Source organism: Protopterus annectens, chromosome 3.part1 (genome assembly GCF_019279795.1).
Source record: "Protopterus annectens isolate FY-2018-M chromosome 3.part1, PAN1.0, whole genome shotgun sequence".
Lineage (NCBI taxonomy): Eukaryota > Metazoa > Chordata > Ceratodontiformes > Protopteridae > Protopterus > Protopterus annectens.
The window spans coordinates 1,233,581,311-1,233,606,388 of record NC_056732.1 but is presented as its reverse complement, the minus strand read 5'-3'; the positions used below and the strand labels follow the sequence as shown (position 1 = coordinate 1,233,606,388).

At 36.7% G+C, this 25,078-nt stretch overlaps 1 protein-coding gene across 1 annotated transcript; it reads left to right on the top strand.

Annotated features, from left to right (window-relative positions):
* The first annotated feature begins 813 nt into the window (after nt 1-813).
* Nucleotides 814-24,324, top strand: LOC122798880 (spexin-like). The gene is made up of 5 exons (XM_044067985.1): nt 814-1,406; nt 1,533-1,610; nt 1,734-1,791; nt 21,151-21,228; nt 23,591-24,324. The coding sequence occupies exons 1-5, from the start codon at nt 1,404-1,406 to the stop codon at nt 23,668-23,670; spliced, it is 297 nt and encodes a 98-aa protein (XP_043923920.1). The 5' UTR covers nt 814-1,403; the 3' UTR covers nt 23,671-24,324.
* The last annotated feature ends 754 nt before the right edge of the window (nt 24,325-25,078 follow it).

Below are 25,078 nucleotides of genomic sequence, written 5' to 3'. Positions count from 1 at the left end.
TTGCCTTGCATCTAAGATGATGCATCTGGCAAGCTTACTTACCTCAATCTAATAATATCAACCTGACTGACTAGCTAAATGGCTGTTTGAAGGAGTGCATGGAATAAAATGAAAAGTTTGCTTCTACATAAATTAATATCACACTGTTATATAAGGAAATATGGAAACTGTTTCAGTATGGTAGTGCATGTATTCTTACCATTTTGTGTATCAACTAAAAAGGTCACTAGAGCACACTATTAGCTTAATTAGTTAAATTAGGTGCAATCATTACCTTAACAAAAGAGAAGAGGAATATGAAGGCACTGGAATGTCTGCATGGCAGATTTTAGGGACTTAGGCTGTGATAGGGAACTATGGAAAAACAGTTTTTCTGTTCTAGTACAGTAGTGCTGCTACAGTTCTAGTTTAGTACCATTTGACTTATTTCTTTATTCTGTGTAATGATGCAATGACGCATCATGCTTGCTTCAGTATCTGCTTGTGTTCTTTGCTGCTTATGTGATATCTTATGAAACTGGAACCCTTCGTGCTATTCTGTAATTACATTTCGACCTTCGTGATTATTTCGCATTAAGCTTTGATGTATTTACTGACGTCAGTGTTTTTAAGCTGTTTCCATGGGCATTCTGTAGTTTCTTCCGTAATATAAACTGCATTTTCTTCTACATAAATTTTGTTAAAAATAGACAAGATTCTGCCTAGGGTACCTTACGTAGTAAACAGAAACGTAATAAAATTAAGCATAAAATATGTGGCTGTTTAGAAACTCAAATATATAGCACACTGCCTGATCGGGTATTAGTTGTTTCTATAGGTTAGATACATTTAGTTACATGTACCTAGTTATGCCAGCACGGTTAAGAAAGAACCTTGCTGAAAGCTCCCTAGGGTAGTTTTGTTAGAAATGTTACACGTTCTAGTGTCAGTTGTTTGTAATATAAGTGTTTTCTTACTGCACTGTGCTTTCTTCTTCAGGATAATATCTGCTACCTTTCAGGAACAAAGGACCTAAATAACCAAACAAATTGAATGTTGAACTATTCTGAAACAAATCAGGTTTAAAGCAATTAAGTATATTACTGAATACATAATTAAGTCTGACTTTTGCAGCTTTTAAAAATCTGCACATAATAGCGAATGCATTCAGAAGTTCAGTATTTTATATCTACTATTTTAAGAGTCTAACAGCGGCACTTTGGCACAAGTACAGCAGGCACCTTTTGCACCACAGAGCTGGACAGCCTCAGTGAATGAACAGTTCAAGGAATGAAGTGTGTTTTTTTATTTTCAGTCACTGAAAGTAAAGTAGCTGTATGAAAGTGAGGGGGTGACACAAAAGTCCTTGAGGTTCATTCTGAAAAGAGAAGAAACACGGGAATTACAGACCGTACCTTTCTAAGATGGTAAGGATGCCTGATACCCTCCAATGAATACAGAAAATAAACTATTTGGCAATGGTGTCTAAATGGAGAAATGCACAGAAACAATTTTAAAGGTATTTATGATTTTTTTTTCTGTTTCTCTCCTAGAAAACTAAACCAGCTCTTTCTTATACTTGGGCTGTTTTCATAATCCTTCTTACAGTGGAATCCTGGGCTGCACCAAAGGTAAAAAATGTGTTTTAAAATTAATAACAACAGTAGTGCTAGTGCTAGTAGCAGTACTAATAAGATTAATATTAACATTTTGTCAAATGCAGTTTTTAAATGTATGCAATGTTTTTCTCTTAGAGTAAGGTTCTAGTGAGGAATTGGGGCCCACAATCAATGCTCTACCTCAAAGGAAAATGTAAGTTACAACCTGTTTATTTTAATGTATTGCAGAACTTTACTAACATGAATAAAGAAATATCTAATTAAACATAATAATTTAAGCAATAATTTCAGTCAGTCTGACTGACAGAAAATATTTTAAACTCTTGTTTGTCAGAGTTGCATACCAATGTGTTTAGTGCATAATAAAGCAATTTACGCACAATAGCTTTAAAACACAGTCTTTTTAACAATCTCATCAATGGTGGTTTCACTGTACAGAGTAAAGCCAAAGCCTGCTGTATTAAAGTATCATATATGACAGGTCTAACCATTGCTACTGTTTTGTACAGAGATTCACAATATTTGCAATATAAGCTTGTGGAAACATACTTTTTTAGTTATATTTTTCTGAGCTAAGAACATAATATAGTTCTACTTTTATTCCACTTTAACATTAATCTATATGTCAAAAGTAATATAATTACAACATTAGTATGTATTTATTAGCATATATTTATATTATTTTAGTATTTGTGATACCATTTCTAGAAGTGTATGTGTGTGTGTGTATGTGTGTGTGTGCAAAATAAATTTGTCATGGTATTTTTATATTGGATTGCACATTTCTATTTATTCTCCGGTATTTTTACTATAGATAATGAGTGCCATTTAACTGTTCCAAATATCTGCTGAATAAATAAGATAAAGCATTATTATTAATGTGATCTGAATGGTAGGATACAGATTATATTTCAAAATAAAAGTTAAGTGGTATATATTGCACTTGACATAAATTACATTGAACTATTCTTATCATGATTTAACTATTGTAGTTTTAAAGATTATTTTTTCAGTCTGTACAATCCAGTAAGAATTTATATGTATGACTGTAGCCATATATAAAAGAATATTATTGTAATTCAGTTTAATCAGTTATAATTTTATGAGAAATAATACAAGAAAACTGCAGAAAACAAAGTGACTACTACTAAGCTAATATAATCTTTAAAGTTATAGATTAAAAATTTAGAGCTTACATATAGCAGTATATTTATAACTATTAATGGAGCGTATAACATTTAGAAAATGTACTGCCAAATCTTTAATATTCTGTTGTTATAAAAGTTGATTCCATTCATAAATGTTTGAAAAAATACAGTGCTTTTATGAAAATTAATAATGGAAATGTAAAAGCCAGTGAATAAGGAATTATTTAGCTCATAAGCTATCTAGATTTGCAGTTAATGGTAGTCTCAAAGTTAGAGTATTAGAATTAAATAAAATATACAGATTCACAAAGATCCACTATATAAAACAAAGGTTAATAAAATGTATAGTTTTGCACAGTTTGTGTTAAAGTGATAATATCATTTTAATAATTAAAGACTTGGTAGAGCTTTGCCAGTTCCTATATAGTGAAATGCCTGTAGTATAAAAAGTGATAATTTATGATTTTTTTTTAACAAATGCCACATTTTGTTTCCATGGCCACAGTTCATTATTTGCTATGACACTTATACTTCTGTTACTTTATCAACTGTCATATTATAAGTAATTATTGTGAATGATGAAAATGGACATGTTTACCTTACATTATTTAAATGAGTCCAATAACTAAATGATTAGCTAGGTACCTACCTATTAACTGAATCCAGTGAATGAAATGGAAGCAGTCACACATGCTTAAATAAACACTCAAATGTTTTAATTTAAATAAGAAAATATAACCCATATTATGTAGGAAACGCAATTCCAGATTTGATGGAAATATGTATATAATCCAGGGCAGTCTGTCAAAAATGTTTTTACTTTTTAACAAAAATTATTTAGTTTATATATATGCAGTTTTTGACACATAACTCATCACCTAATGAAATCTCAATACATTAGTAAACAGACTACATTGTATTTCATGTATGAAGTAAAAAAAAAAAAACAGTAAAAATTCATCATTTAGCACAAGTTTGCACCAAAGACTGCAAGTTTATTTAGGTTAGGCCATGCACTTTATTAAAAGGTTGTGCTACTGAACTTTTGAGCAGTTCTTTTTAAACAACTTAAACAATAAGGAAGTCAGGATTTATGACACTGTGGTGTACAGTTTAAGGTGTTTCACAGCCTGATATATCTATAGATTTGCATTTCCTGCAGAGTTTAAATCCTATTGTAAAAGAATCGTTGAAATGCTTTACTGCAATTATGATATTAGGAATTCTTTAATGAAATTTGCAACCTGAAAAAGTAAATTAATTCAGCCGGTCCACTACATTTTTATAACGGTTCTGATGAATATGGTCTTGGCCAACCATATTGCAGCATTCCTTCTATCATTTTCAGATTGAAACTAATCATAAGAAGTGACTTGCTATCTCCACATTTCAGTTAAAATCTATTTTCTTTACTTGAGTTATCTTTAAGTATTAAAACTTACTACACATCAAAGGACTTTAATGTTTCCTATTACATTAAATAAGTTAGCTATTCGCACAGTTATGAAGAATCAGTTCATTCAAATGATGCATAATGCACAAATCATCATAAAACAGCAAAAATGATGTAGTAAGGCTCAGGTGATGTGACATTTTACCAAGATGTAAGTGTTTGAATAAAGACAGTTTTGAATGATGTTTTGAAAATGCTGTCTTCCCATTCTCAATTTGCTACACAAATGAGAAAAGAAGAATAAGAAAAAGAAACATAATTTATGCCAAACCCAAAGTATTTCCTTTTTCTTTTTTGTGTGGCAGCCTTGTAAATTAATTCTTGTTCATATATGTGTGTGTGTGTGTGTGTGGGGGGGGGGTACAATTTCATTGCATGGAAGGCTGTTTTAGAAACACTGTTCTTGACCAAAGGAAGACAGGTACACTTTACAGAATTAAAAGATCTTGAGCCAGTCTGTATAAGAATTGTGTTCTGAAACATGAACATCCCACATAGAATTTGCTATACAGTAGAGAAGGATGAATACCTGAGTTATGCAAATGCACATGTATTTCCCTTTAATCCACTACATGGTGATCTCAAAAGTAGGTTGCATAAGTTAGTAGGGGTTTAGGGGTGAACCTCCTACAAAGAATTAATGGAAGGGGTTTGTCTGCCAAAAAGCAAATATTTCAGAAACTTGTTCTGAGATTCTTTAATCCTGACCTTTTTATTACACACAGAAATTTGCACAAAAATGTACCAGGCCATATATAATTTTATTTACATCAGACTTTCTTGCTTAAAAAATATTCTGACTAGTGTGGCATGCTTCTTTTATGGAAAACACACATGGGTAAATTTTCTTATGTCATTTTAGTTCACAAAATAATCACTTTAATGCAAACATATTAATATTTCTGGACTTTTCATGCCTGCTCAGTGTTTTTCACCTCAGTAGATTAATTTAAAAATTAAATCAAGTGCATTTCATTCAAATTAATTGATTGATTTTAAAAACGAAACCAAATCCATTGGATTCAAAATGAATATCTTTAGTAGACTAAATTAATTTTGCAGGAAAATTAATCTATTGCTTAATGTTTAAGGTACAATAACCTGACAGAATCTTTTACGCTTTTGTGCTCTTATATTTTCTAAAATATTGTTGTCTTTGATACATGTATCCTTTTGGATAGTGTAGACCAAAGGTGGCTATACAGTGATAGTTACTATTTATCTAGTCTGATGACTTTGTGGAAATGGTACTATTAGATAATCTGTGACTCACCAACCTGTGATTTCCTCAAAACCTCAGTGCTAAAATGTACTCACACAGGTTGTTTACATTAAAACAGCCTTCATGAATCACAGCAGACAATTAGCTCCACATTGTTTTCATTTTTACATAAAGTTAAGCAGTCCCAAAATCAGATGTAGTGATTAGGGAACAATGCATGCAGTTGATGTTGTTGACCTCCAACACCCACAAGCATACATTTATTCCTTATAGGTTCATAGGTAGGTACTAGGCTATCAGCCCTGGAGCCTATACAAGCCCAGCCAAAAAGGTACCCTGGCTTTTGCCACCCAATAAAATTATTTTCCTGTGCCACTGTCGAGCAGAGCCACAGAGGTGATCCCCGGGGTGAATTTCCTATTTCCCATCCAATCATCAAGATTTTTCTTGAAGAGTGCTAATGAGGAGCTTTGTTTGATATAGACAGGTAGTTTATTCCAGAGTATGGGAAGTCTCTGGGACAGGAATCTATCCCTCCGGCATTATAAGGCATTTCTAAAAATAAAAACATGTCAGAGAATCACTTTCAGTATATATTGATTTAGAAAACTGAACTTCACCTTGACTTTAACAGCTGAATATCTTTCAAGTAGGTCTGATCAATTTTTGAACTGGCATTGCAGCATTAGTACAAACATTGTGCACAAACATGTAATGTTTAGGATCATAGGAATATACTGGTCAAGTGATCGTAGGTACCATAAGATGCCAAGCCATATACACCTTTAAGCAGAAGGACTTAGAAGTTCTTGCCACCATTTTCAAGCACTAAATTGTGCTCATCTTCTAGATCAAGAAGGGCAGTGCATGATAACTCTGTTGTAAATTTCTGTTGACCCATCCAGTCGTCAAGTCGCCTTAAAGGTAGCCAAAGTAGTACTTTGTTTGACCTGTAGTGGTGACACTGCTAGAAATGCATTGCGTTAGGAACCTATTCCCCCCAAGTTAGTTGTGTTTATTTATTGATGTAGATTTAAGCCTTAGTGTGGGTGTTTGCACAGCCACTGTTGTTGATTAGTTCTTTCAATATAGCTTCCATCGCTTACCACTGACTTCCTTGTCTGAATGATGCGTACTATTTTTATGTTTTTTCGGATCAACATCTTTAGCATATTTTATTGCTTTTTTTTCCCAGTAACACAGTCTGTCTTCTAAATTACTGCTGTTTCTTAGACAACTGATTTGGTGTAGCAATGAAAGTCAGAAAGTTATCTTAATATTTTTGTTTTATATACCTGACACCCTGTCCAGAAATGGCTTTAGTGCCCTGTGCCCCTTGGTTAACAGGATAAGCTATGGGATTCCCACAACCCTCAAAAGGATAAACAAAGTTATCACAAAGGGATGGGCAGATTTTATTCTATAAATACATTTCTATCCATCTTCATTACTTATTTATTTTTTCAGTAGGGCAACAATCCTTTGTAGACAAACAAATGGCTAACCGTTTCAGAGAGAACACATAACAAGTGATATTATGCTGAGAATGGCAATATTCCCTGATATATCTATGAGTACAAATAAATTACTGTAGAACTCTCAGAATAAGTCCAGTTCACAAGATGTAATGGTGTGTGTTCATGAGTTGTAACATCTTTCTGATTCAGTTGGGTGAGTAGAAAATATATTATTATACAACAAATTGCCATTAGTATTCAGAACACGCTGATTAGATAGCCAATTAACATATTGTAAATTGACCATATCCCAATACAAAGAAGTATGTCTGCTCAACTCTTCTGGAGTAGTCGACTTTCAATTAGAATATGCTAGTTTAATTTGGCAATGAAAATCTTTACATGAAACAGAGCAAAAATATGAGGCATATAAGAGACATTCTGTAAATGTTTGGACAATTCACTTACGATCACCAACCATACAATCATTAATACTGCTAGTAATCATACCTCTAAACTGAGAAGACTTTTAAAGAACGTCCCCCAAGTTTCCTTGTATTTATGTCCTGTCCCACGTAAAAATCTTCACTTTCTGGTGAAGTATTGATGATTTTTTAGTCAATAATACTAGACATTGGAGTTTCATATTTCCACTAGTTGGAAAACTGCACATTCATGCCTCCATTTGTCTATTTATTTATTTATTGGTTTACAAAAAGCAGCCCACATATAAGTGGTAATATTTTGAAAGAAAAAAACAAATGAAATACAGACAGCAAAACAGGGAGAGAGAGAGAGAGGGAGAAAGAGAATCCATTCTTCCCTTGAACTGCACTGATGTGCTGTGCAAATGTATGGACTTAGGTATGCATGTGCAATATATCAGCATGCAGACCAGGAAGTGGAAGAATACTAAAGTGTTATACAATGACATTATTTAATAAAGGTAAGCAATTTTCTTCTTAAGTAATGCCGCATAATAGCAATAATCTACTGCTGGGTGGAGGAGGATCTGCACTTGTGATCAACCACACAAAGTGAAGGTAAATCCTGAGATATCAACACCCAGTTGTGGATTACCACCTGAAACTATGCTGTGGCTATTTCTTGTACCCTTCATGAAAGGGCTTTACTCCTAACATCTCTGTGAACTTATTTTACTATCTCCAAACTAGACATAATTCTAAAGAAAAGTGATATTTGTAGCTGTACTGATTTCAGAGTTCAAATGTAACTTTATGCACAAATCCAAAACTCATGTATGTTTTTTTATGTATGTTTTTTTATGTATGTTTATTTTGAACTATTCAGTTCTTACTTTTAATATACCAGTATTTTTCTTAGCTGAACAAGGTAACATTCATGGAACTGAGTTTAATGGGTTACTGTATTTTTAAATGAAGGAAACATGTGATTATAGAGATCCTATCACAAGCTTTTGTTGGTTTTAAAAGTGATGTTCAAAGTTTTAGTTTGTGTAAAGAGTCTGGAATAAACAATTTGCTAACTTACATGGATTTATTTGTTTGAATTTCTACTTTCATTTTATTGCTCATTGGAAAGTCACGCATCTTTTTGGACTGAGTTTCAAATGTAACTTTGGCAAGAGAATGGCAAGAGAATGCTGTCATTTCTTCTTGCTGAAATTAGCTGACCCTTTTTTTTTTTTTTGTGATTCACTGGAATACTTTCATAGTACATCTTCACAGTTCATCTAAAAGGTAGCAGAACATTCCCTTCTTCTCAGGCACCCTCTCATGATATATTACATCATGCTAAACACATCAGAAATACTAAAGGGAGAAAATAGTTTAGTTAGCTGGGGTATATTTTAGCAATAATCCATGAATTTGTTTGGGTAACACATGATTTTCCCACTGTTGGCATGGTTTGATCATGAGGGAAAATCATTACCCACTTAAATGACTGGATTATTGCTATTACACAATAAAATTATTTTAGGAAAAGGTCTTATTTTTTCTAAATAATGTCATTGTATAAAAGGACTTCCACTGGCTTCTGGTACTCTGTGCTCTGGGGCTGCTCAATATACTGTTATCTCTGTCATTTTACTAAGTATCTTAGATTTTGGCAGAGTGATATATACTTGGTCTATTCTTTGCAAAAGCTGTGTTTTTTCTGGTATATCTCTGACGTATATTTCTGGAATGAAATTATTAAAAAAATAAGAAACTTCTCATTTATTTGAATAAGAGGTATGCAGATGAGCACCACTGGCAACACAATCTGTTTGCTTTCTTTTTAAATACACTGTATTATTCTGCTCATGGAGCAGTTTACTAGTGAGGGAAATGTTTTTTTTTTTTTTTTTTTTTTTTTGTTATTTTCCCTTTACATCCAAGATATCTATGTGTTAGCAAATGAGTTTTAACTGTATTTATTTGCACCATTATACCATTTTATGAGATACTTAATAAACATTCTGTGTTAAAATCAAGGTTTTAGAACACAATCATTTAGCAGTTCACCTTTCTGTTGCTTATGGAAACTGTAAGTGTGTTAAAAAGAGCATTTTCCATTTTAAAATCTCCATTTAGTGGCACAAAGAAAATAAATTGTCGGAACTTGCTCCTGTGTAGAAAGTACAGTTGTGTAAGATGAACTTAGCATAAAAGTAGATGCTCAGATGATCACTGCTGCAGTAGGTTTAGCTTTATGGTTTATATCTTGCCAAGGATATAACAGCTAGCCAATTTCCAAAGCTTCAGGGTACTTTTCACATGCCCAAACCATCAAGCAGCTTGAGCTGAGCTGACTAAAAGACAAGTATTAGCAAAAAGCCCTTCAAAGCTTTCTTGCCAGCAGAAAGAAAGGAGGATGAGCCCTAAAAGGACAAGGCTAGGAATAACAAAGGGTTGGGAGGGTGGCTTAATGGTTAAGGTGTTTGCCTTACAAACACAAGGTGCAGGGTTTGAGTCTCACAAAGGATAATTGGCTAGCTTAAAATGGCTCGCAAGGGCAGTTTGCTTAGTACTAAACTACGAACCTATGATTCTATAAAAATGTCAACACCCTCGCATAAAAAACACACCAAAAAAGGGGGAATGAAGGGGGAGAGTGGCTACTGTACCAGTGATACTTTGAACATCTACTCTTGCAGTAAGTTCAGCTTACACAACTGTACTATGTTCTTCATATTGATCACTGCTGCAGTAGCCTTACCTATATGGGCAGATTACCATAACAACTATATTTGGGAGGTGTAAGGAGAAGGGTCCAAGGCCCCATGGAGAACTGCACTAGCAAAGCATGATCTAGACCAAGAGAAGGAATTCAGGTTATAGTGCTTTGTAAAAGTATGTGCAGATGACCAAGTAGCTGCTTCTAGAATACTTCTAAAATCCAACCCTTTCCAAAAAGCCCTAGAAGATGCCAAGGTCCTTGAAAAGTGAGCCTTGACCCTGGCTGGAATACATCTGTTATGGTGAGCATAACAAAATGTAATAGCCGTAGACAACCATTTGGAAATAGTCTGTTTTGACACTGGTGTCCCTTATTGTTACCTTCAGAAGAAATGAACAATTGATCCAATGATCTGAAAGATTTAGTTCTGCCAAGATAATACGTGGGTTGTCTGTGGATGTCCAAGGTATTAAGTATCCTTTATCCCTCATTTTTAAGTAAAGGTAACAGGGAGATGGACAGGTTGACTTAGCATGAACTCTTATACAACTTTAGGCATAAAAGAAGGATTAATTATCAAAGAAACCCTGTCCTTTTGGAACATGAGGTAGGATTGACTCACCAGAACAGCTTGTGACTCAGATACCCTTCTTGCAGAGGTCAAAGCAATCAATAAAACTGTTTTCTTTGCTAAGAACCAGTCAGATTAGCTGGATGAAATGGAGCAAGTGTTAGTTCAATAACACAAAATTAAGATACCAAGGAGGGGCCACCAGTTTACTTGGAGACGTCTTATGCAAAACCCATTTCAAGAACATTTTGACATGTGACTGAATTGAAAGCAGAGGATCCATGGGCAGGCAAGCTAAAATTGCCAATAAATGAACCTTGACAGAGGAATAAGAAAAGCCACAGGATAGTAACTTACACAAATATTGTAAAACCAGAGAACAACTAGCCCTGAATGGGTGCTAGTTATTTTGCTGTCACCAACTAGAAAACCTTTTCCATTTGCAAATATATGATTTTCCAGTAGCGGACTTTCTTGCATCCATTAGTACCTGCTGCACACCCACAGAAAACAGGTGCCTAAAAGGAATTAGGACCCTATCATCCAAGCAGATGACTGATGTCAGGATGTATCAAACATCCTTGTTCTTGTGTGAGTAGATCCATACCATGAGGAAGCTTGTGGTAATTGCCCCTGGTCATTTCCAAAAGAAGGGAGAACCACGGTTGCATTGGTGAGAAGGGAGTCACCACAATGATCTTGCAGATTTCCTTCTGAATCTTCAGAAATACCATGGATATTAGTGGAAAAGGTGGAAGGGCATACAGGAACATTTCTGTTCAAATAAAAGAAAAGAAAAGGCATCTGTCTTCCAGGCCTTCTTGCATGGAGTCCTGCAGCAGAATTTTGCCAGTTGATTGTTCAGAGATAAGGCAAAGTGGTCTACTTGAGGAACTCCCCATATATAGATCAAATCTTGGAAGACCCCCGGATTGAGTTTCCATTTGTGAGGGTCTGCCATGGTCCTGATCAGTTTGTCTGCCACACATTTTTGCTCTGGCAGAATGTAGGATGCCTCTAAAGTGAGACTGTGCTGTGAAGCTATATCTCAAGCCAGTGTGGCTAGTCTGCAAAGGAGGCACAACCTGGCTCCCCTTACTTGATGATGTACCACATCACTCTGTTATTGTCTGTAAACACTTGAAGAGGTCCTAGGGGCCAAAGATGGTTCAGAGAATTGAGTGTCTTGATCAGAGCGAGCATCTCCTGAATATTTATGTACTAGCATCTCTCCTTGGTGTCCCACACTCCCTGCACTTTTACCCTTCTGAAACTGCTCCTCTAGCATCTGTGGTGACGTACTGCTTTGGAGCAGGAATGGAGAAGGGGAGACCTTGATTTAAAGATATCTGTTGCCTCCACCAAGTGATTTCTCTTCTGACAAATCCCAATATTGGGATATGATAAGATAAAGGGGACTAATGCTGGGACCAAAGAAATTTAAGACACCACTGTATCTTTCTCAATGTGGATTCTTGCCAGGGGTATCATGAGAATCATAGATTCATTCGACACAAAATCCTGAAATATTCCTTCGCAGTAACTCTAGTCTATGTACAAAACCTTAGAAATAGATCTAAATAAAGATTTATTTTTTTCTATGGAATAAAAGGTCTTTGAACTGAGGTGTCTAGCTGACACCCTAGGAATACAATTGTGTGTAAGGGAGTCAAGAGAAATTTTTGAATGTTCTCTTGGAATCCCAACTTGTGCAAGAGATTTCTCCCCGAAGACAGATTCCTGACATTTTGAAAAAGACTCTGCAAATATAAGCAAATGGTCTAAATACAAAAAAAATGTGGATACCCTGTAGCCTGCAATGAGCTATAACAGGAGATAGACACTTTTTGAACAATTTTGGTGAAGTGGATAGGCTAAGGGTAAGGTAGAGAACTGGTAATGTGATCCGGACACAGCAAACCATAACATCACACAGCCTAGCACAACACATACCCACCTATGCTGAGGTCCTCAATAAAAACTTGCCTAAACAGCAGAAACCTCCAAAACACACTCACAAACATTCCACACACAACACCAAACACATCACATACAACAGGAACCACACCAGTGTCTCACAAACACAGCCCATAAGGCAAAACAACAAACCAACACAGTCCACAAGGCATAACAATAAACCAAACATACTAGTCATTGGCGACTCAGTTGTGAGACACACCGATGTCTCCCAAACCAGACACGACAAGGAGAAAGTCACAGTCAGTTGTCTGTCTGGTGCAGAATCTGCAACATCATACATGCACTTAAGTCTCTCCACAACAAATACAAGTATGACTCTGTCATTGTCCATGTTGGTGTGAATGACATGAGATGTACCTCCCTGGACCATATGAAGAGAGACATGATTGAGCTCTCAGAGTATGTGTCCCAGGCAGGTATGACCCTAGCCCTAAGAAGCATCCTACCTTCACCAAGAATGATACCACAATACCAACAAAAAATAATTGACTTGAAGAACTGGCTTAGTTTCTGGTGTCATTCCAAGGGGATCCAGTATCTGTCTGCCTGGGATGACATGGTTGACAGGCCTTAATGCTTTGCAAGAGATGGCCTCCACCTGTCACCCCTGGGATTCCAGATCCTGGCCAAGGCTCTTGCCTCCCCCATTGTGCTTTTTTTAGGCAATGTCCCAAAGACAAATATTCGAACATAAAGATCTGTCAAAAAGCAAATTGAAGGTCATGCTGCTTAATGCTAGGAGCCTTAACCTGAAAATGCACTCGCTGGAGGCTCTCCTCACACTGGAAGATGCCAACATCTGTGTGGTCACGGAAACTTAGTTCAGGACTGTGGACAGCATCCCTGACTTACCAGGTTATACCTCATTCCACACATTTCCAACCCCAAAATGAGGTCAGGAAGACTAAGAGTGCTGGAGTCTCTATCTTCATTAAGGACAGGCACACCTCCAGACTGGTTTGCCAGCATAATGCACTGGAACTACTCCAGGTGCAACTGACAGTTGGCAAGACACCCATCCAAGTTATAGCCAGCTATATACCCCCCTCCATCACTCAGGACACCCACTCCTCCTACCTGGATCTACTTGATTCCATCAAGGTATCCCCTATCACCCTGATCCTTGGTGACTTCAACTACCCCACCACAGATGGGTGAACTACTCCTGCTCTAATGCACTCACTCAACGATTCCTTGACTTCATCAGTTCTAATGCACTAGATCAGCTTGTCTCATCCTCCACAAGGGGAGATAACATTTTGGACTTTGTTCTCACCACAATGGGTGACTGCTGCACCACTCCCATAGTATGTTCTTCCTGGTGAGATCAGATCATCGGTCTATCTCATTCGAAGTTTCTATCTCACCCAACCCCCCCAGCCGTAATCAGGCTAAAAAAACTTCTCAAAAGCTGACTACAACCTCCTTAGGGAGGGTATCAGCAGCTTCAGGCCACCACCCCCCTTAGAGGATGCAGACAACTATGCTGAACAATACGCCAATGCAGTATACAAGCACTTGTACAACTGCATGGACTCAGCCACAGCCAACAGAACTAAAACCTGCTCCTCAAGGAAACACATACCTGTCTGGTGGACATCCTTTATCAACAGGCTTTACAACAAAAGGAAGAAACTGTTGTCCAAAGGTAAAAAGGAACAAATTCACAATTGGAAAAACTCCCTCCTTAGCTTCAACAAGCAAATTAGATCACTAGTGAAAAACCTCCACAGCCAATTATGAATCAAAACTAGCTTCTGAATCAAAGGGAAACCAACAAAAGTTGGGACAAAAGGCCTGTGGCTGACCAAGTTTGTGGACAGCTGTAAGTTGGGTGTTGTCATTGACTCCCCAAATAATGTTAACATACTGCAAGAGGGTCTCACTGCAACTAATGACTGGTGCCAAAGTCATGGCCTCAAGTTAAATGCAAAAAAATGTATCATCAAAACCATTCGGCAAAACATGGCCCCTACTAATTACCACATCAACGGCAGCCCCCTAAGTACACAGCCTGTGGTGAGACACTTGGGTACGCAGGTTGACAACAATTTCACATTCGACCATCATACAGCGGCAGTGGTCAGAAAAGCCTTTTCCTTGGTTCATCTCATAAGTACAAGGATTGCATCCAGAAAAAAAGGAGGTTATTACCCTCTCTATACATCTCCCTCATTAGACCAATAATTGAGTATAACACCTAGTTTGGTATGTACCTCTCCAGAAATCTGCACCAAACTGGAAAGGCCACAGAAATACCTCACAAAGAGAATCCATGACCTCCAACACCTGTCCTATGTTGCCAGGCTAAAATCACTATCAATCTACTCTGTATTGTACAGATTGCTCAGGAGTGATCTGTGTTTTGCCTGCAAGGGAATCTTGGACCCTGCCCTACTAGAGATGCTCCATATTTGCAAGTCTAACTCATTGCACATTATCTGCTCAAAAGGCCTGAATCTAATCTGTGACATCAACAAAACCTGCTGGACAGACAGGTCTGTGTCCCAGAGGCTGCCCTGTCTCTGGAATATACTTCCCATACACATCAGAGTACCTTGCAGACCCTCTTCAAGTGCAACCTTGATGAGTGGATAGGAAACCACAAATTTGTTCCTGGGGTTCCACCTGTGTCCCTCATTGATAGGGGTGATAGGTGCTGACTAAGGTTCCTTTTCTGGGGATAAACTCTTGTCTAGGCTTGTAAGGACCCCAGGGCCATTAGCCTTGTAACCTCCTATGATCCTATGAAGTCTGGATGAATAGGAGTGTCATGATAAGCATCTTTTAAGACTAATGTTATAAGGAAACTTGAAAGAGGAAGAAGAGGAAACAGGTTGTGAAGGGACATCATTTTGAATATCAGTACTACCACAAACAGGTTTAGGAATGAAAGATCCAGAACTGGTACCCAAGCATTTTTTTTTATTTGGGAATACGAACATCCTTGAATAAACCCCCTTCCCTCCTGGGAAGGAGGAACTGGTTCTATCACTTCTTGGGACAGTGTGTGATGAGGAACAGGTTAAGACAAAGCAGGCTGAGTTGTAGGATGAAGAATTATCCCCTGGAAAGGACAAATTTCCTCCTCCCACAGCCATATGTAACACTGATGAATGATTTTCAGAAATCATTTGTCTGAAACAATCTGTTGACAAAGAGAAAAATGGAGATTCAGGCTTTCTGGAAGATAAAGAGAGCCAGGGTGGAAGGGGTCACATGGTCTCTTAAAAAGTCATTCAGACTTGGTTTTGGGAGGTTTGAGACTTCTTTTAGGAACCTTCTTACTGCTACTACTTCTTAAATGTATGTTTACCTGAATTCTGTTGAGACTGTTTATTTTGTTTTGCTGAAATTGGATGAGCAGAAAGAAAATCCTGTGTACAATTTGGAAAAGGAGGGCTGAAACTGTTAGAGATTCCCTGCATCAGCTTGCTCTTTTCATCACACTTTCTGATCACCTGTGCAACAGAGGGGCCAAAAATCAGATGTTTCTTCACAAGAAAAAACTATACATAAAACATTCCTCATACTTTCAAAATACGTCACTGTCACAAAAGGAAATATTGGCAGCCTAGCTATCTGGAATTTTGAAACTAATTATATGTCATTTGTGAATATTAATATGATTTATATAGAAATTTGACAGAGGGAAATACTGCCAGCACAGCCATCTGGAATTTTGTAAATAATCATATCAACATGATTCTTATGCTTGTCTTACAAATGTATTAGAACTGTATGTTATATGTATATTAAACTGCTGGTACAGAAGTGTGTGTTGAACAGGGTTTGTATGATACTGAGCTTAAAAGATGTATCCACAATGTACCCTACTGGAAGAGAACAGAAATGTATGTACACTATTGTAGCCATGTAAATGTATATATTTTTAACAGTGGAAACTTGAACATAGAAGGTTAACTTGCAAAACTTCAGGAAAACAGTTGAAATTAAATTGTTTTATAACCACATAACAAAAGAAATGATTTCAATGCAGCAAGGACACAGGATGTCTAAAACTAGGGAGCCTTCTGCATTGTTATGTAAGTGTTTTATTGTTTTATGTCTTCCAGCAGCTGCAAAGATCTGAGAGATATGTATTTTTCCAAAAGCAAGGTAAAGCAGCTCTATGGCAACAGCTTTCCACAAATACAAATCTTTATTAAGTGCAAAGATTAAAAAATTGTAATATAAGCACTTTTGAATGCCTCTGCAGACTTAATGGATAAAAATCAAATGAATGAATTTAAAAAAATAACACCCATCAATATATTAGTACACACCCATCCCTTCTAATATCATTTAAAATGGCCCAACACCTTTTTTCCTTTTATCTGCACACCACATAAATACAATGTATAACAATACTAAAAATACATGTATTCAAAACACCTTTTTTAGCATGTTACTTCAATAAAACTTTACTAATTAAATTTTTATACTCTTATAAAAATCAAAGTATAAAAATATAAAATGTAAATGGGTATCACAATCAATAAATATTTAAATAGGCTTTAACTTTTAAAGTTCAAACAATAAACATAAATCCAATGGGAAAAATAATAGCATAATGGTTGAGGTTCTCGCTTCAAAAACAGAAAGTGCATTTTTATTGAAGTAACATTTGTATCTGATGAAGGTTGCAGAGGCAGATGAAAGTGCTTATATTATGTTTTTTTATTCTTTGCACTTAATAAAGATTTGAATTTATGACAGGCTGTTGCTGTGGAGCTGCTTTACCTTGCTTTTGGATGGGTTGGTTTGTTCCAGTTTTCCTAGTGCGCAGTATGTTTAGATATGTATTTTTCACAGGGAGATGCAAAATGCTGGCAGTTTCTAGCAAAGGGGGGTTTCATCGAGGATAGTCAGATGGCAAAAGTGATGTCATTCTGCAAATATCCCAGAAACAATATTTGAGATATTAAATTAAGAACTCTCTGAGACAGAGACTGTGTATTTTGTATTTTGTCTTTGATCTGGCAGCATCAGCTGGGAAAACCCACTCATCACATCAGTCTGTAAGTAAGTTAACTAGGGTACAGTAATTTCTTCTAGACTCAGTAAGGAATATAGTAAATATTAGTTTAGATGTTGTCTGTATTTATTTGAGACGGTCCTGCAATGTTGTTTTAAATATTTCCTGTGATTTTGAACTCTGAAGTTACTGTGATGATTTACTGATAATTTTCTTTTTAATTTATTATTAAATATATTTAAACATATCTTTGTGGCTAATATTTGTGAGACATATTTAAGCTCTTAGATACTTGCTTATCTATTTGGTGACACTGTGCAGGCCACTCCTAATAGCCTTGCTCTTGGTCAAACTACCATTTGGATTACTAGTAACATTACACAGTAGGATTGGCCACCCTTTGCTAAGGTCCTTAAAGTAGCTGATAAGTAGTGGCTGATGGCGGTGAAAACTACCTTATAGTTTGGGCAGAAGGGGATATAGCTAGTAAACCTGTGCCAGCCTTTCCCAGGTCTGTGTGTGTGTGTGTGTGTGTGTGTGTGTGTGTGTGTGTGTGTGTGTGTGTGTGTGTGTGTGTGTGTGTGTGTGTGTGTATGTGTGTGTGTGTGTGTGTGTGTGTGTGTGTGTGTGTGTGTGTGTGTGTGTGTGTGTGTGTGTGTGTAAATCAAACCTCAAAGTGTGTGTGTGTCAGCTACTTGGGCAGAGACACAAGGCACTGGTTGGACCGAGAGGGTGCTGGAGGTCTTGGTTTGGACACTCAGCTGAGATCTCAATCCTATAGCTGTGCCATTTGGGAGCCTTACTGGGGATCTGAAGAAAGAGGGAGAAACCAGCCCCAGACTGACCATGGTCTCTGTGTGCTCTTAAGGAAAATTGCACTTTACTATGTATGTACTTGTCATCCTCCCAGTGTGTATGTTCCCCACTGTTGTCAGTGGTGAGGATTGATGCTCCTTGATTACTGGGCTAGTGCTGGGGTATCACACATTAATATATCCACAATCACATATTACTTGGTGGGCAGTAGTGAGATATCCACATCACATATTAATTGATTGGCAATGGTGGGATATCCACATACTAGTATTCAGTGGTGTGGATGTTGAACTCCTGTAGCCTGTACAGTGGTCACTAAGGAAGGTATTTGTACTCTCAATCAGCCACACAGTGAACATTCAGAGTTTCCTATCACAACTGTTTCATTTTATTTTTTTTTGTTAGCTTAGTTAGTCACAGAGAGCAGGCAAGGATGTCAGCAGAGGAGTATGGCAAGCTGACAAGGAGACAGTTGGCTGAGATGTGCCAGGCTGAAGGACTGGTGCATGCCAACCCGACTAAAGCAGAAATGTTTGCAGCCTTGGGCACAGATGCATCACAGACCAGCAATCAGGAGGACAACCAGACTGGCCTTGGAGATGTACAACTCTCAGAAAATGGACAGTTCAACCTTTCCACGGAGGACTTAAAAATCCATCTGGAGTTAAAGAGACTTGAACTGGAGGCCAGGCATTTGGAAATAGAAGCAGCAGAGAGACTGAGATGTCTGGAGGCTGAGGAAAATGAGAAACTGTGACATCTGAAAGCTGAGGAGAATGAGTGGCAGAAGCAACATGAACAGGAGATGCTGACTTTTTGGCACAGTCATGGAGGTAATGGAGAAGAGAGTAATCAAACCCCAGAAGCAACAAAGGTCAGGAAAAAGTAGTGTGAGCACAGATGCAAGGCAGATGAAAGTGTGTGTGAATATATTGCTCAGTTAAGCATTTATTTTCATAGATGGGTGAGTGGGTGTCAGGTCACCACTTTTGAAGGGCTGGCAGACCTTTTGGTGAGGGAATAAGCCCTTAGCACTTTGCCTGAGGACTTGAGAATCTGGTTAGCTGATAGGCAATGCAATACTGCAGATGTGTTGGGGAAGAAAGGCGACCTATACCTAACAAGCAGGGCATCACTGCATAGGAAAGGAATACCCAGTGCTGTTCATGGGTCTAAGGGAACCCGTGGTGGGCAGCCTAAACTGCCTCAACAGAGATTGCAAGCAGCAGGGGAAGCCACTAGCCAGGTACACTTCCAGAACCAAAGGTTAAATGTTTTAAATGCAACCAGTGGGGCCATGTATCATGCAGATATCCATAGAGGCAAAGTGGGGAACAAAATGTGGGAGAGCCAGTAACTGGAAATGACAGAATGCCAGCAGTAAGTTGTCTGCAGACAACAAGGGTACCAAACTACCACAAGAGGTTATATCCCATCTTAGTGGATGGAAAAGAGGCCACTGCTAAGAGAGACACCGCCTCTGACCTAACCACTGTGAAGCCTGCAATGGTTAAAGAGGAATACTACTTGCTTGGACAGTCTACTTTAGTCAGAGCTTTAGGAGTGACCCCATTCCAAATACCTTTGGCTAGGGTTCACCTTGATTGGGAGGGTGGAAAAGGAAGCCAGCAAGTAGGTGTGTTTGAGGATATTCTGCAGATGTCCTGATAGGGAATGATTTTAATAATACAGTACATTGTGTGCATGCAATGACACTTAGTCAGGCTTGGAGACAAGTGTGTGGGTCTTGTAGTTTTGGGGGGACCTAGACAGATTGCAATCAGTTAGATAACACTACTTTTAAAATGACAGAAACAATGAGTGCTCTGTTTAAAAGTATTTTACAGTCTTGGGATAACTGATTAAAACACAACACTCCTAGCTTTAAAATAACTTTCCTGAAGAGAAAAGTAATAAAACATCATTTTTTTTTTTTTTTTGTCTTTTCGGTTTTTCCTGGTTAGGGGTCACCATAGCAGAACTCCGGTCCACTAATGATTGGCAGTAGATTTTTATGGTGCTGAGTTGCCAGCCCAACGCCCAACCTTCAGCGAAGGCACGCCCATTCACGCATGTCTTTCGAATGCCACTCGACCATGGGGAGGACATGCAGACTCCACACAAACATCAGCAAAAATATTAAAAGAAATGGAAGTTTTGTTTTCCCCAAAGGAACTTATCTGCCCAGCTAAGGAAAGCACAAGCTGACCATCAATCCTCAAAAGCCTCAGAGAAGCATATTCTTTGGCATCAGTAAAGATCTAAAGGGCTTCCCACCTAGACTTGTCTTTTAGTCAACTCAGCTCGACGTGCATGGTGGGTTGGACACATGGAAGGTGCTCTGCAGCTTTTGAAGTTGTCTGGCTGGATATAAAACATATAGCTAAGGCCATTGCAGCAGTGATCAATATGAAAAACATCACTTGATTTACAATGAGCATGCTGATTGGTTTGTCCAGTCATTGTGCACGTTTTTGAACAGGAATGGTCATTTAATGTGCAATAGATGCCATTAATTTTAAATTGTGAATAAGTGTTGTATCCGTAGCTTTGTATTTTTAAAGAAAGGAAGAATGAAAATAACAATTAGAATGTGCAGAAATTAAAAGTGGACCAGCTTTAATTAGTAATTTTGAGCATTAGCTTTTAATTTAGACTTTCTCTTTAGAACACATACCACTGTACATTTCTTTGGAACAAGGCATTGTACTGAAATCTTGCTGCTTAACAAAATAAATAAATAAATTAATTTCTTCTCTTTTTTTTTTTTTATTTGTTTGCAGATGGCAGAAGATATGCAGCTGAAACTGATGACGCAGTTTATAAAATTGACTTGGCAGACTGGAATTTTTTTCTTAAAAGTATGTTTCATTTCAGTCTAATAATTTCAATTACCTATGTAAAACATACAACAGGCTATGTTCTCATGTCCTTTTTATAAACTTAATGAAGAAGTAATCAAAAGGAGCAATGCTTGTATAAGAAATTAATAGCATTATGTGATCAATGTTTATTTTAGTGGATCTATAGCACATGGCCTTTGCCATAAACATCACAATGAATTCTAATGTGAGAATAACTACACAATTTCGGAAAAGATTGCAATTATTTCAGTAACTTTGATAGAGGCTGGTTCTGTTTTAAAACACATAAAAAAGGTGTGTGTGTGTGTGTGTATGTATGTATGTATATATATATATATATTTATATATATGGATCTACTTCATATAGTCAATATTTCAGAGTGTCTACATTCATATGGTCGAGACCATATGATCGACATTCGAAATGTCGACCATAGAAGAAAAAATAAAAAACACAAAAAATCTTACCTTCACACTACTCCACCCCCTACACCCCCTGGAACTTAAATATACCAACTCCAAGATGGCACTACAGTGTGGAAGATGGAAATCTTTCCATTCCGCACTGTATTGAGATGCCGGTTCCGCATGGTTGACATTTCAAATGTCGATCATATGGTTACGGCCATATGAATGTCGACATTCTGAAATGTCGACCATGTGAAGGGAACCCATATATATATATATATATATATATATATATATATAGATATAGATATATATAGATATATATAGATATATATATATATATATATATATATATATATATATATATATATATATATATATATATATATATATATATATATATCTATGCACACACACACACACACACACACACACACACACACACACACACACACACACACACACACACACACACACACACACACACACACACAAGCATTTATCCAAATAGATAATTTTCAGGCCATCCCAGTCAAAATTAAATATCTACACACTTGACAGGATACTAGTAACACAATCTACTGAATGAAGAAACTCTGTTCCATACAAACAGCAGCACCCACGTAGTAAAGTAATCCAAGCTACTTCACATAAATCACATTAGTCTTACAAAGCCAAAATAATAAGAAAACAGCAGCAGTCAGTTGTTTTCTTCTATAGAAAGCCCAGCAATTCTTTGATGTGTATATGCACATCAGATATATGGCAATTATATATATATATATATATATATATATATATATATATATATATATATATATATATACATATACATATATAAATAAAATAAGGGCCACTCAGTTATCCTGAAAGGCTGTCCTTTGCGCATATCTGCTTGCATGTCAGGATTAAAAATATATCTCATGATATCATCAGTTATTCTTTTACTCAGTGACAGCACTTTCCTTCTAAATACATGCAGGATTGATACTCTTTCCCATCTCATGTGTCAGGTACATCATGGGATGGCAAGGAGCAGAAAGGCCTGCAAACTGATTGCTCAGATATATATCATCTCTCATGCAGGACTGCTGTCATTTCTCTGAATTTAAAAAAGGTAAATAAATAAATAAACAGCAGAATGGTACCCCTAACAGAAAGCATCCTAAATGGCTGCCTATTCCAGGTATACATACAGCTCCTCATAATTGCACTGTAAAAATGAAAGTGCTCAGAATGCCACTGTGGCCCTTCTCATCCAGACTCAAACTTTCTTCTGTAAAGCAGAGTAGGACACCTACTTTCAAAACTCATCCATGCATGTCTTCTTGTCTATAATGGTACCACGTTTATATAGCTCTAGATGTGCTACACCCAGAGGAGACATATTTGCATAAGTTGTACATCACCTATAATGACAGATAAACTGGTTCAAATACATTACATGTCCTTATTTCTCAAATGAGATGGAGTAAGGTAGGCTGTTTAGAGCCAAATGAGATACATCTTTTGAGGGGTTAATAAGATTTAATCCCAAGTTCCTATCATTATGGTTTAATAAATTAACCAATGTTTTATGCTATGTCCAGTCTTGTATTAGGACTCCTATCTTAAGTGCCCAAACAGGAATAAGGTCTAAAGTATATGACATAAATATTAAGCATTATAATTTGTAGATTACTTTATTGTTATTACACATATGTCTACATTATACTTATTTTTTAAATATGCTAAACCTTTACTTTCAGAGTATCCTGAGGAAGAAAGTGTCAAGTTGCCATAGAAAAAACAATAGTCTTCTTGTTCTTCATATATTTTGCTATTTATCTCATTTATTCTTTTTTATTTGATGTTATAAGATTTATTTTTACTGTAACAGATATCTTCAGATATTCCATACTAATTATTTACTTGTTGCTCATAATAAGCTATTCTTTCTTAAATGTTTTAGGTGGGAACCTGGATCTGAAGCATCAAATTCCAATAAAGAGAAGCAGGATTCCGAAAAGAGTGCAATGCTTTGAATACTGAAGAGTTCTATCTCCAAGAGTCGAAGCATTAATATGCACATGGCACTTGAAGAGAAACAGCATTAGAAAAATCATAATGCCTGTAAGCTGTGCAGACCACATGCTTGACTGTAAATGAAGATTGTTTATCCCACCTAATATGTCCAAGCCACTGCCTGCTGGATACTTTGCTAATTCCATATAAGCAATACAATACATTCTATTGTCACTAGAACTGCTTTGTGTTTTGTTCCTTGCATACTGATTAAAAATATTGATTTTGTAGTCAAAACATCTACTAGATAAGTAGGTTATACCAGTCATCTACTGCTCTATGAAAAAATACTTCCCTACATAACCCCAGTTGTGTCTTTTCTCAGTATTCAGAGTATGATAACTTGCTCTTAATTCCTGCTTTTTCTGAAACATACAGCATGTTGCTGCACTGATCAATGCAAGTGCTAGCATGTTTTCTTTTTTCTCACAGACTGAGCAATTCTTCTTCTTTTACGTACAATAACCATAGTAAGGTCCTTTAGTATGCTTTGTCTAAGTTTTGGTATAGGCCCTGTATCATTTTATTAGTTCATAGACAAGCCATAAGCTAGCTGCCATTGCAGGCCCTTTCATACCTCTCAACCCAGAAACAAAAAAAATCTGGACAAAGGCCCATGAAAAATAGGTACAAATCTGTATGCTGATTAACATAAAATTTGCATATTAAATTATGTAACCCCACCCACCCCGATGGAACTGTGGGATACCAGCATGAAGACTGAAGTCAGTAAATAATAATAAAAGATTGGCAGATATTTGAATTTCAGACTTCATGTCCCTCAGAAAACACATAATAATGCAAAATCTGTTATTCTAGCAACTACTTGAGTTAACAGGAGCATTATCTGTACCTATTTTGGGCCTTTGTCCCACCATTATTTTGACTTTGTAGAGGTATGGTACTGAGTGTACAAATAAATAATACACACATATTTGATTTGACTAATCACTAATATGTTTTATCAATAATAAAGTGAACTAAAGTATAAATTACTTGACTCAAGCAAGTTCTACTCAATGTTTTCTACCTGACAGGTGACAGCCTATCAGTACACTGGCAACATCATGTGTATTCACATTATACCAATTACCAATACCAATTCATTGTAGCAAGCCTCATATAATAAACAAACAAACCACACCACATCACCTACACTAGTAGTAGTATTTTTGTCAAACAAGACTCTAGCCTATAAAATACAACATTTTGCAGCAATGTATTTATGCAAGCGCAAGCCGATAGTTTCTTCCTCCACTGTTTTGGGTTGATTTCATAAATAAACAGTTATAAAAACGTATACACTTTCTGCACAATGACAAGTCAACAAACATGCATACTCCAAATGCAGTATAAAAACTTACATTTAAAGCTG

Excerpts from the sequence above, each read along its gene's own strand:
- LOC122798880 (XM_044067985.1), top strand. Across the intron at positions 1,611-1,733 it reads AATCCTGGGCTGCACCAAAG|AGTAAGGTTCTAGTGAGGAA; the intron begins GTAAAAAATGTG and ends TTTTTCTCTTAG. Across the intron at positions 1,792-21,150 it reads GCTCTACCTCAAAGGAAAAT|ATGGCAGAAGATATGCAGCT; the intron begins GTAAGTTACAAC and ends ATTTGTTTGCAG.